At 40.1% G+C, this 14,300-nt stretch overlaps 1 protein-coding gene across 2 annotated transcripts in view; it reads right to left on the bottom strand.

Moving 5' to 3' along the window:
* Positions 1–4,945: 4,945 nt before the first annotated feature.
* The window catches only part of TMEM161B (transmembrane protein 161B), a 41,716-nt gene continuing 32,361 nt past the window's right edge, over positions 4,946–14,300 (bottom strand). For both annotated transcript variants that reach the window (XM_044276011.1, XM_044276010.1), the window contains exons 10-13: positions 12,874–12,987; positions 10,368–10,542; positions 6,581–6,677; positions 4,946–6,470 (exon numbers count right to left, since the gene is read on the bottom strand). In XM_044276011.1, coding sequence (XP_044131946.1) covers positions 6,202–6,470; positions 6,581–6,677; positions 10,368–10,542; positions 12,874–12,987 — 655 coding nt within the window. In that variant the 3' untranslated portion in view covers positions 4,946–6,201. The remainder of the gene's footprint in view (positions 6,471–6,580; positions 6,678–10,367; positions 10,543–12,873; positions 12,988–14,300) is intronic.

Below are 14,300 nucleotides of genomic sequence, written 5' to 3'. Positions count from 1 at the left end.
TGTATGGAGCCGGAACGCCGTACAATATTAGAATGTATTGACTCTGTTGAGACAAAGTTATTACGTTGCAAAGTCGTGCGAGGCTTTGTGTAATAACTTTGGGAATTATTACAGTAAAAAACCTTGGTACCGAACTCTGGTCCGTTCCCAGTGGTACCGTGGAACCACTTGTCAAATGGACCGCCTTAGAAACTAAGCCAGGATTAGCTTCTACTGCGAACACAGTTGTCATTGTGCTGATGACAGATTACTAGGGTTCAGGAGACCTGTCGATTTGTTCAGTATTTTAGATGATGGTCCTGTAGAAATCATGGGGTTGATTGACTATGAATAATTTGGAATAATACTGACAATGGAACTTTTCTGATTCTGGAACCGGATTTTGGTCTCCTAAGAGAAGTATTTTTTTTAAACTTTTCCTGAAGCTTGGATTGTAAGTCAACTACTTGGAAGTGAGTTATCTGGAATTTCAGCAGAAAAAAAAGTTATATTCTGTTCTGTACCAGGATTCTATTATTTTAAGTACACGTTGGGTTCTGAGTGATTTCTCCCCATTTGTATCTGAAATGAGTCTTCCTCCCAGTCCAGGAATCACCATTTCCTGAGGTTATTGTTTGGGTTGAGCAAGTAGTTCCATCATTCTCTTCCTTTTTTTGTCTGCCATCTTCTCCAGGATGTGTCAAGAATCAGACCAAAAATATACATGTCAAAGAAGGAAATGGAACATAGCTTATTCTTGGAGACAATGTCCTGCATTCAAATCTTGAGCCAGAGGGCACACTGTGCACAATTAGAAAATCACCATTTATTGGTATTTATCTCATGGATTCAGCTGAAGTATCTGCGGAAATCCTGTGGCCATTTTGAGTAGCGACAAAAAGTCTAGGACACCTTCCCTAGGCGTTTTCCTCTTAAGGTTGTTTTTTTTTAGCTGGCTAAGCCACAGAAACATTAATCTGGTGACCAATGTGGCTACAAGATTCAAGTTTTTTTTATATTTTTTTCCAGAAGCGCATTTGTCTCTTGATCCTTAGGGTGTTTTAATTTTGGAGGAATTTTCAAAAGGGGCTCTTTTTGACAATTTTCAGCACAAGGACATCAATTTTTGGAACTTCATACCATGATTTGGCATCTTCTCAACGGAAAAGGAGACTCTATTTAAAATCCCTGGGAACAACGAGCCTTTCTCCTGCACCTTGCCATTCCTACATTATCAATTCTTAATGCTTAAATCTGATAGAGAGCATGCCCAGAAGAATTCAAGCAGTGTTGAAAGCCAAAGATGGATTTCCAAAATAATAACAAAATAATAAAACATTTCAATTTAGAATTTTAGGAGCAAAACAGTAACAATGCAATTGCATGACAAGAATCTGCATAAATAATCATATGCTAAATAATTGCAAGTCTAATTAATGAGATACCAATATGATTGTGTATAAAATTATTGTAGTCTCACATTTGAAGCTGTAGTGGATGGTGATATATGGAGCCTTAAAGTCAAAAGTTCAAAACATTGTTATGTTTTGTTCATCAGTGTATTTTCATTTTTTACATCAATCATTGCATAACCCCTTTAACGAATGCCCTTACTAAATCTCAGAAACTATGAATGCATAAGGAACTACCCCTTGAATACCAGGCTATTTTTTTGTTTCAGGGACCCACATACATTTTTAGTTTTTGTCTTCCTTTATTCAAGCAATCAGCTTTTCTAAATTTATGACAACATACAGTACTTGTATGAGACCTTTTTTTTTTTTTTTTTGGGGAGACTTGTTCTTTCAGTATTCTTTTTGGGGTACATATACATTAGTCATGATAAGGTTATAGTGATACCTAATATCTGTATATTGTTTCTGTAACCATTATATAAAAAAATACATTTTTTTGGCATTTTTACCCAGATATTTGTAATTTAATTTCTATAACATTTGTAAATTATTTGATTTCACATAATAAAGTTGTTTCTGAATATATAGTACATTAGTCTGTGAAGCTATAACTGCAGAGGCTGTTAGGGCATACCCAAGTACACACTAACAAAAGGCATTTGAATAGACAGCATACAGTGCTCTGTCAAACAGGGTCTGGGCAACATTTCATAATCAGCAGATGGGACGGGAATGTTTGGCATAACTAGGGAGTTATTTGCGTTATGAGGATACCAACAATGATCTTAACTGACTGCACAAGCCCTTTAGATTTCTAGTTTTTTTTCCCAAATCTTTAGCTAATAAATGCGTGAAAGGTGGGGCCCAGCCAAGTCATAGGTTTTAAAGGGGTTGTGCAGCCAATACATATTGATGACCTATCCTCAGGATAGGTCAGTGGTGGCAAAACTATGGCACGGGTGCCAGAGGCGGCACTCAGAGCCCTCTTTATGGGCATCTGCACCCTGGAAAAAGTCTATGATGTACCACTATGCCTTAGACTTTTCCTGCCATTCATCAGAGCAGGCGGCACACTGAATGTAGGCAGACTATTATAGCTAAATGATATAGTACATGGAAGATATACTATATTGGGCTGTAGTATTCAGGTTTTGGGTTGCAGTTTGGGCACTGTGTCTTTAAAAGGTTCGCCATCACCGAGATAGGTCATTAATATCTGATCTGTTTGTCCAGACACACAAGCAAGTTCAGTGAACGAAACTCGCGTGTGTCAGTTCGAGGTCCATTTCTGAGCTCCTCTCCTCTGACAGGATTGCACAGCATTATAATGATTTATAATGCTGTGTAACCCTTAAAGTCCTGAAATCTACTAAATTAGTGCTGAATCACACGACTGTATGGTCACCATGCCTGTACTGTGGACCACAAATAGCAGTCCTCAATGCATGGGTCCGTGATCCGCAAAATACAGAAAAAGATAGGACATGTCCTATCTCTTGCGGTGCGGAGGCACAGACCCGAAAGCGCTTCTGTGGGCTTGTCATATCTTTTGCCGTATCTTGCGGATGGAGGACCCATTTAAGTCAATGGGTCCACATCCGCAGCATGGAGTTCATGCATTGCGGACCGTAATACAGGCAACACGGCCATACGGTTGTGCCAATGGATCAGTTGAATGCTGTGTGATCCTGTCAGAGGAGGTTAGAATGGGACATCACACTGATACACACTGCAAGTTCCTCTCATTGAACTCACTCGTCTGTGTCTGGCTTTTTACAGCTAGATACAGGACAATACAGAGGGAAACGGAGGACATTGATGAGGCAAAATAGAAAAAAGGAAAAGAAAATGTATTATTTTTATTTTTTAATTTCTTATGGACTTTCTGTGTATAGTGTTTTAGTACTTCCGTTTTCTTTAAGGTACCATATGGCTTCTTGGATTTGTAGGTTCATGCAGTAGGCAGTTCTTACAAGATGTAATGTCTTCTTATGCCTGGCCACAATGAAAGGGTATAAAGGGAGTGATATCGCACTGAATGACTGATACAGCACGAGTGGACTAGAATTAAAAAACCCTTGCGTATTCGCACAACTATTTTCTTTTACCGAATTCTGGCATCAGTGGAATATCCATTTAGCAGCATGCTGAAGGTTAAAATTAAACTATACATATAGTACAAATCAATTTGGGGGCCACTGACTATATACATCTATAACACAAACAATTTTTCTTCCATATAAAACCAGAGGCATACTTTAATGGTCCCCATACATTAAAAATATTTTATTGTAAAAGCTGACTTAACCAAATTATTGTTAATATGCACCAGTCAAGTTAACCCTTTAATGCATAGAATTGTAACATTTGTCAACAATCATGCGACAGACAACACATTTTCTTCTGTATCGCAGCCAAACTTTGTGTCTTCTACAGTGCAGAGCACTTACCGTGAACATTTTTAAAACTATTTTAAATCGCTGTATAAAGTTAAGCCATTCATTGTGAAATCCAGAATCTACCTCAATTAATAAAAGCTTTCGTGACTTCGAGAGGTTTATTAGAAACAGAAAACATAAGGAATATCTTTACACACTGTCCCTATCGGACAGTGGGGTGACACACCCTATTGAGGGGTATGGTAACACCCAGTTATTAATTTATTCATATATTTCCAAGAAGAAAAACGGGGTCATCACAATGCAGAGTTTCATAAAAGGAAGCTGCAGAGAATATAGGGAATACAAGTTTTTAGTAAACTGGACATATCATATTAGCTCACAACATGCCTTTTTAATGGGGTTCAAATAGGATTTTAAGAATACAGCTTACAAGTGGGTAATAGTATAAAGTAAAAGAAATACCCAGTACTTGCCAAATAAATCCCCCACCACTCTGATGCTGTCATGTGCATCATTAATGTAGCTACTGCAGCCAATCAACGGCCTCAGTGGTCATGCTTGGATATACAGCAAGTGACTGCTGAGACCACTGTTTGGTTTGAGTTGTCACAGCATGAAGTATGTGAAGCCACTACTTTTTTAATTTTATTTTTTATTTCTGGCTTGTATGCCACTTCCTTAAAAATCCTGGAAAACCCACAATTAATGTTACTGGTAGCCAAATGAAAATGATACAATGTGCAGAAAATATTATATTCCCATAGTGTCACTGCAGACCGATCAGCAGACAACCACCTTCAGACTACTGACATTTCTAGAGGCAATTAGGGGAATTTAAAATTCCTGCACTGCCACTGATCACAACATTGAGCAAATTCTGTTTAAAGGGGTTGTCCCACAAAAAATATTCTACAGTTTTTAAACCAGCACCTGGATCTGAATACTTTTATAATTGTATGTAATTTTAAATTTATTATAGCTACTAGTTATTCAATGAAATCTATCTGTATAGCGCCACCTGCTGTTTGCTCTTTTTCTAATTTCTCAGTCCTGCTCACTGAGACAGAAGTACATGCTCAGTTCCATCCTTCAACTGCCGCCAGCTGCTGCAGAAAGAACACACCCCTGAGAGAGTGCACAACCCCTGAGCTGCTGCAGAAAGAACACACCCCTGAGCTGCCAGCTTGAAGTAAATCTAGCAGAGCAATAAATGGGGAGATCCCTGGATCCATGTGAGGTGCTGGGCTGGTTCAAGCTTTGTTAGAAATAGGTTGTCATGTAATATAGGATGTCTGATTATCATGTTTTACATTAATCATGGGATAACCCATTTAAGGAGTGCCCTTGTTCGACAGATAGCTGGGCAGAAAGTAAGACCAAAGAGCGATTAGAACTTTGAGAAAAGGATTAGAGCGAGAATTTATAAATTACATAAAGACTTTCAATTAAACCATTGCATATAAATATGTTTGATCTGAAATATATATTTCTATGTTTATAGCAGGGTGCAAACCATATTTAGCATTAAACCCGATCAAAAAAATAAATAGAGAACACAAATTTATACACCTTTTCTGCATCCATTTCATATAATATACATCTAAGGCTATAATCTCTCTTTTATATGTGATTTTGGAGTGATGTTTCGATTAAGCTTTAGTATAAATGACGCATACAATTTGCAAATATAACCGAACCTCCTAGCCATATACACGCACACAGTCCTATATCTGTCAGCACTAGCACCAACACTTGTTAAGTGTTTTAAGTGATCAATGAATGAAAATCTAATTGTACACAACAGGATTATATTTCGTTACCTGCCCATAGAAAAGTCACCAGATACCACACAGTCATTCACATACATTTACTGTAATATACAGTAGCAATACATTCCGTCCTGCTGGAACTTGCGTCACCAAAAATGGACAGATCCAGCAGAAATAAAATTTGTCATCTTCAAGCCTCAACTTTCTTTGTATGGCTCAGATCTCTACATAAAAGATGCAGTGAAAATATTCTCATATGCACCGTTGAGATGACACCTCCGGGTTTGGGGGGGTAGCGGCGGAGACGACACTAAGGATTATGCGAGTGTAATACCAGCTAAACAAAGATGATGAGGTTATCTTACATCAGTCCAATTACAGTAATAAAAAGCAAAAAAATAAAATAAAAAAATATTAGCAAAACTAATCCTAGGTACGTGAATCAGCAGTTAAGTCTTCTTCGTCCTCTGAGGTAATGAAGATTAAGCTCACAACAGTGATCTGATACAATATTTACCCTGAGAATACAGAGGAAACATTGATACAAGACATGAGGCTGCTGATATCTATGTGCTCTTGCATGTGCAGCTTCCTGTCTTATACTTGGTCCTTTTAGTACAAACGCTATCGAGTTGATCACGCCACTATTAAATACTGATGATAAAACAAACCAAAGAGGCTTGTCGAGAAAAGACAAGCTGCAATCCACCAGGTAAGAAAGGATAAGAGTCCCCGGAGGAGAAGAGGGGTGAAAATGTTCCTTAACCCCCCAAGTGCCATTGTAATTTGTGTTACTGTTGCCTTCATTTTTTCTTCCGGACATGGCACTTCGGAGAAAGCTGGGCTAGATCCTTGCGCTGCTTCTAGTGGAGAACTTGAGTCATAGATGCCCCAAGAATGATTACCTAAAAGTACAAAGAAGCAGAAGCTAAAAATATTAGCCCACACAAAGCATTAACATGTGCATGGTGTATTTACTGCTGAAGTAGTATTCAAGTGCCATATTCAGGACTACCTAATGTCTTCAGAAGCAGGGTTGTGTGCAGGAGCATCACCATAGGTGCCACATACTGAAGAGCAATAACACAAAGGTAATAAAATACTCGAGCCACCTAAAAAGAAAAAAAAAGACAGAATCCGTCAATGTGCTGCTGCGTGAGCAATACAAAATACTTTCCAGACCACTCAAGCACTCACTTCTGAAAGGATTTTTATAAAAGACGCAAGGCTTTGTGCATTGAAAGGCCGCTCATACAAACTGCATTATCTTTTAGCAGGAAACAACAGGCAACAAACAGAAAGTCAAGGACACATTTTGTCATGCACAATTGTCAACCAATCGTCATTTGTATGGAAAAAACAAAAAAATGGATAAAAAGGTTTCATCCCCTCGAACTAAGAGGGTAATAACTGCATACTGGTGCAGGCGAATGTGCAGAAGATCCACATGAATTTCTGTGCGGATTTTTGTGGGTTTCCGCACCAGAAAACTCAATTGATAACCGTGGTTTTCACAGCAGATTTGCTGCAGTTTTGCTGAAGATCTCACCATATCTTTGAAAAGGGTGAAATCTGCACCTAAAACCGCAAACATAATTGACATGCTGTGGAAACAGATGAAAGACTAAAAGAGTAGATGATATTTGTTTATTCTCATTCACTTTGCTGGTACTAAATTCCGCTGTGGTTTTTCCGTGCGTAATTAAAAATAAGTATACAGTTGTGTTCAAAATAATAGCAGTGTGTTTAAAAAAGTTAACAAAGCTCAAAATCCTTCTAAGCTTTTATTTCCATACACACAAATGCATTGGGAACGCCACACATTAAAGAAATATATATATCAAATTTGTATTGTTCCTCTAAAAAAAAAAATGAAGAAAGGTGAATATTAGACTGTTCAAAAAAATAGCAGTGTTTGTATTCTTCTTTAGAACATTCACTATATAAAATGAGAAATGTTTGAAGATTTTGCTTTCCTTTGAATCACTTAACTAATATATAGTTGTATAACCGCTGTTTCTGAGAACTGCTGTACATCTGTGTTGCATGGAGTCAACCAACTTCTGGCCCCTGGCATTACAGCCCAGGATGATTTGATTACATTCCACAGTTCTTCTCTATTTCTTGGTTTTGCTGCATTTTTTATGTCACCCCACAAGTTTTCTATTGGATTAAGATCCGGGGATTGGGCTGGCCACTCCATAACATCAATGTTGTTGGTCTGGAACCAAGATGTTGCACCTTTACTGGTGTTTTTGGGGTCGTTGTCTTGTTGGAACACCCATTTCAAGGGCATTTCCTCTTCAGCATCAGGCAGCATGACCTCTTAAAGTATTATGATGTATTCAAACTGATCCATGATCCCTGGTATGTGATAAAAAGGCCCAACACCTTAGTATGAGAAACATCCCCATATCATGATGCTTGCGCCACTATGCTTCACTGTATTCACGGTGTACTGTGGCTTGAATTCAGTGTTTGGGGGTCCTCTGACAAACTGTCTCCTGCCACTAGACCCAAAAAAGAACAATCTTACTTTCATCAGTCCACAAAATGTTGCGCCATGTCTCTTTAGGCCAGTCAATGTGCTCTTTGGCAAATTGTAACCTCTTCAGCACATGTCTTTTTTTTCCCCAACAGTGGGACTTTGCGGGGGCTTCTTGCAGATAGCTTGGCTTCACATAGGCGTCCTCTAATTGTAACAGTACTCACAGGTAATTTTAGACCTTCTTTGATCTTCCTGGAGCTGACTGTTGGCCATTTGGGCTATTCTTCTATCCATTTGAATGGTAGTTTTTTGCTTTATTCCACGTCTATCAGGTTTTGGTTTCCATTTCAAAGCATTTGCGATCATTTTAGCTGAGCAGCCTATAATTTTCTGCACTTCTTTATATGTTTTCCCCTCTCCAATCAACTTTTTAATCAAGGTACACTGTTCTTCTGAATAATGTCTGGAATGACCCATTTTCCTCAGAATATTAGAGAGAAATGCACTGTAACCAGCATGTACAACATTTGCTGCCTTCCTTACTTACATAAGGGCAATAATTGCCACCTGTTTTTTAACGAATGAATGACCTCACTCATTGATCTCCACACTTATTATTTTGAACATGTCCCTTTCAATAAGTGATTTAATTACAGAGAATCAGCAGCATGCATGTCATAACTGCTGGATCTGTTGGATTTCTATTACTCTACTACACCTGCTAGTAAATTATTTGCCATGTAGAATTATCATTTCTACCAAAAACGGTGATTGATCAGGTCAGTGATGTCTGACTGCTATTATTTCGAACACAACTGTATGATACACAAGCAAAGCGCACCGCAGGACTAGACAGCGTGCTCAAGAGCGTTCCCACGTGCCACTCGATTGACAACATAAAAAAAAAAAAAGCACATTACAGCACAGTTTCTTATGTTTTACAGCGACAGCTGTAATGACTGCCATGGAATACCACATATTCCATGGCGGTGGCTTCCTCTGGCAAAATCAGCTGTTTTCTGTGAGTGGGACTAATTGCCTTGGCGGACACATTTTGAAAGGGGTTGCCTCTTATGAGACAACCCCTTTAAGCTAGCATATGTAGACCGCTTCTGTGGTCAGGAGAGGACTGATAACACAACTTAAGTATTCACCTTTCTGACTGTACTTAACCAACATGCCCAAAACATATCAACAATTTTCATATGAATCTTTTTAGTCATGATAACTTTTTGCTACATCATAAACTGTACTACTAGGGTTTTCTTGCAGGGATAAAAGGAGGGGTCTAATTAGTTATGTTTGTTAGAGGATGGGAGAAATTATCAGAGATTTTCCTTTTAGGAAATTTTACTGCAAAGATCAGGTTCAATAAATCTCAAACAAAGTTCTGTAAAAAGATAACGGATGATATACATTATTTTGTTAAGGGCCTTTTGGCAGAATCATCATTTCTGGGCAGCATATTGTCCTGTGTAAACCCAGAAAACAATGAAACTTCATGAGGAAGTCTCCACACAGAGTGATACTGCATGTAAACGAAGCTCTCGCCACTGCTCACCATCAGGCAATTATCAGGAATGTTTGGATGATTCCCGATTATTGCCTGTGCATCAGCCATTTAAAAGGACCTTAATTTTTCCATCACATTATACACTGCTCGTTTCCATGGTTACGACCACCCGGCAATCCAGCAGCGGTGGCCGTGCTTGCACACTATGGGAAAAAAGTGCTGGACTATGCACCCTCCCACAGTCTTTGCCACCAGAGAGGCCAGCGCTTGTTCCTATACTGTGCAACCACAGCCACGGTTTCTGGATTACAGGGTGGTAGTAACTAGGGATGAGCGAATCGACTTTGCATAAAACTTTGTTAGAATACTGTATGGAGCGAGCACCCCATACAGTATTAGAATGTATTGGCTAAGATGAGCCAAAGTTATTACTATGCGAAGTCTCGCAAGACTTCGGGTAATAACTTCACAAAATTAATATCTACTGCGCCGTACAGTATTCTAACAAAGTTCTATGCGAAACGACTTCGGACGTTTTATCTGAGGTTGATTCGCTCATCCCTAGTACTAACCATGGATACAAACAGTGTATAATGTGATGGAAAAATGAATCCAGCCAGCAAAAGAGGCAATATGGATAATAACAATACATTAGTAAGTGCCTTATATTAAATTTCTCTACATTACAAATGCCATATGCTTAAGTGAGACAGCCCCCTTTTAAGTGTCTGAACCTGTAACGTCCTGATGACTGGTTAAAAGAAAATAATACATAATAAAGATTAAACCAAGTATATTTACCATTTTCTGCAGTTCCATAGTACTTATCCTCCCAGCTTCTTTCTTCATTTGATCCACACATTTCTGAGCCAAATTTAAGTAGGCCTGTAGATGGTATCTCATCATAATTAACCTTAAGCCACACAGGAAAATGATGATCCAAAGTCGAAGGGTATCGAAGGCATCCTCGGTCATTCTGCCATCATAAAGAGTTCCATATTAAATGCAAGCAAAAAAAGAAATCTTAGCGTAGGATATGCCATAAATACACTGCCTGTCCCAAAAAAAAGTTGCCACCTGGATTTAACTAAGCAAATAGTTATGAGCCTCCTATTGGATAATTACTGCATGGGTGATTATCTTTCAGCTGGCAATAAGTTATTTAACCCCAACTGGTGCAATGAGTTGCTTCTCATTTCTTAAACAACCATGTCAAAAGACACATCTCTAAAAAGATGTTAGTCTGTTTGAGAAGGGTCAAATCATTGGCATGCATCAAGCAGAGAAAACATCTAAGGAGATTGCAGAAACGACTAAAATTTGGTTAAGAAGTGTCCAACGCATTATTAAAAACTGGAAAGATAGTAGGGACCCATCGTATTCGAGGAAGAAATGTAGAGAGAAAAAAAATCCTGAATGATCGGCGATCACTTAAGCGTTTGTTGAAATCAAATTGAAGATAAACAGTAGAACTCATTGCTATGTTTAATAGTGAAAGTAAGAGCATTTCCACACGCACAATGCAAAGGGAACTCAAGGGATTGGGACTGAACCGCTGTGTAGCCGTAAGAAAACCACTAATCAGTGAGGCAAACCAGAAACAAAGGCTTCAATTTGCTAGGGAGCCTAAGGCGTTTTACGCACGTTTTTGTCGCGCATTTTTATGCGCGTTTTTTGTAATAGTAAACGCGCGTTTGACGCGCGTTTGTGTGATTGACTACAGTGTCCTATGGCCACAAACGCGCGTCAAAACGCCCCAAAGTCGCTCATGTACTTTTTTGAGCGTCGGGCGTTTTACAGCGCGATCGTCCCCGCTCAAACACGCCCAGGTGTGAACCATTCCCATAGGGAATCATTGGTTTCTCCTTGTTGAGCGTTTTACAGCGCGTAGGAACGCGCTGTAAAACGCTCAGGTGTGAACCCAGCCTAAAGGTTGGACTCTGGAGCAATGGAAGAAGGTCATGTGGTCTGATGAGTCAAGATTTACCCTGTTCCAGGGTAACATTTACCCTGTTCCAGAGTGATGGGCGCATCAGGGTAAGAAGAGAGGCAGATGAAGTGATGCACCCATCAGGCCTAGTGCCTACTGTACAAGCCTGGGGGGGCAGTGATATCATCTGGGGTTGCTGCAGTTGGTCAGGTCTAGGTTCAGCAATAGTATGTGCTCCAAGAAAGAGGTCAGCTGACTACCTGAACATACTGAATGACCAGGTTATTCCATCAATGGATTTTTTCATCCCTGACGGCACTGGCATATTCCAAGATGACAAAGCCAGGATTCATCTGGCTCAAATTGTGAAAGAGTGGTTCAGGGAGCATGAGACATCATTTTCACACATGGATTGGCCACCACAGAGTCCAGACCTTAACCCCATTGAGAATCTTTGGGATGTGCTGGAGAAGGCTTTGCGCAGCAGTCAGACTCTACCATCATCAGATGCCAGATATTGGTGAAAAATGTATGCAACACTGGATGGAAATAAATCTTGTGACATTGCAGAAGCTTATCGAAACAATGCCATAATCAGTGCCGTAGTCAAAGCTAAAGGCTTTTTTTTGGTGGTGACTTTTTGGGGGGGACAGGCAGTGTATCTTATAGGTGGGATCTTGACCCACTGACAGAACAGGGGTCCTGTGTCCTCTACTGGGTCTAGCTATAAGGCCCAAGAGAAGGGGTGATTTTGTTCTGCAGCACATTCCTATTCCACACATTCCATTAGCTATACCATATTCCTAATTTTTCATTTTTTAACCTCGTTATATTGGAAGAAAGAGTTGCACAGCAGCAATGCGGGAGTGCAAAGCACCCTACTGTGGCTGTACTGGACATTCATAGGAAGATGTGTACAGTACGTGTCCGTAGCACAAGAATCAGTGTGTTCAACCAGCAGCAATGATCGCAAGATAAACGCTTCTGGATTCATCATTATTAGAAAGGATGATCACATCTAGTATGCTTTAAAGGGGTTTTCTCATCTCAGACAATGGGGGCATATCGCTAGGATATTAGCTATTTCTGTCAGGGCCCATAGAAGTGAATGGGAGCGGTGGCAGGTCATGCGTGGTGCGCTCCCATTCACATCTATAGGGCGAGCGCTTGGTAGTGGCCGGACCGGAGTCCTCCAGCCACCGCTTTTCAGGGCTTCGTTTCAGATATAGGTGTGGGGCCCGCATCTATAAAACAATGGGGGCATATACTAGTGATATGCCCCATTGTCGGAAATGAGACAACCCCCTTAAATAACAACCATTTGTTAGGAAATACACATTTTAAACTCTATTTAGAACAGTCAGATAATACACTTACAGAGGTACAGTTTCCTTGCCTAGTGGTGGATTCAGAATGTAATCCTTGGTTATGGGCTTCACCCACAGCAGCACCATCAAGAGAGGCGATAAAAAATTAATATGAAGAAAAAGCCTGTAAGTCAAATAAAACAAATGAGTTAAAAATCCTGCTTCCAGAAACGTTACAAGGTCGATAATGTAAAAAATACCTCTGATTAGAGACAACCAATATACCTTACTAGGGAAAAATACCCTTTTCCCCACTTATCCAACCACCATTATAAAAGTACCATCTCCAGAGAGCAGATACTTCTCAGGTTCACTGAAAGACAGTTTATATACTGCCCATATAAGTCTATAGAGAGATGTGTGTAGGGGCAGGAGACTAGCTACATTGATGTCTCCCTGTTCCCTTATCTATTTGAAGCATACCCTCAGAAGCAGTAGCATGAAGAACATTATAAAGCAATACTGAGCAGTGTGGCTGTGAATCCAGCATTGGGATGAGATGGCTAAACTTCAATGCACAGCATGTAACCTGATCGCTGAGTGAAGCTGAAAGACGTCCCCATTCTAGTGATGGATTTGATCAGTGAATATTTGAAATAGTTAGAAACTGCATTTATCCCCTATCCTCAGCATTGCTAAGGGTCTGACCATTGGGAACCCCAGAACTCCTCCCCAAGCTGTAGACTGAATGAACAGGTGGTAGCATATGCGTTAGGGTTAATTCCCACTGAATGCAGAGAGCAATGTGCGTCAATTAGTCTGTGGCTGCATGTGACCACCCTGCCTAGCAGAACAGGCTTTGAAATAGGTGAGGGTCCAGAATGTGAAATACCCACCTATTAAAGATTTATGGCACATCCTGTTCATAAATGTCAGATGGGAATACCCACATAAGGGGAACAGATGAAGACAAGACAATATCCTTAATAACGAGGGAGGCTTCAACTTTGGAGAACTGCTTGGAGACTGGGGAGGTATAAATGGCACAATGGTGACCATGGGGGTAGTGGTGCACTGTGCATCTCTGCTTGTAAGATCATTAGTAGAAAATTTTACTTGCAGTCTGTTCACACTTTCAGAAGGCAGAGACACTATAAAATACGTGCAATGGAACAAAGACCAAACTGCTGGGCTACAACCACTAAATGTATGTTGGCGAAGCAAAGAAAGGAAAGTTGAATCATTGTTGTGGAGTTCCATGGTGACTGGAAACATTGTAAGGATAGAGAGAAGAGATGATTCCATGAAATATCATTGAAGGGGTATTTCCATCTGAGACAGGTGCGGGTCCCACCTCTGGGATTCGCACATGCACCGAGAACAGAGCGGGGAAGATGGTGGCCGGAGGAACCTCAGCTTCCCCGGGTGCAACCACTACCAACTGCTCTCCCCGTAGTGGTGAATAGGAGCGCACCGCACTTGTGGGGCCACGACTCC

Source organism: Bufo gargarizans, chromosome 1 (genome assembly GCF_014858855.1).
Source record: "Bufo gargarizans isolate SCDJY-AF-19 chromosome 1, ASM1485885v1, whole genome shotgun sequence".
NCBI classification, from domain to species: domain Eukaryota; kingdom Metazoa; phylum Chordata; class Amphibia; order Anura; family Bufonidae; genus Bufo; species Bufo gargarizans.
Note: the sequence above shows the minus strand (reverse complement) of the source record. Positions and strands in the feature narration are given on the sequence as shown.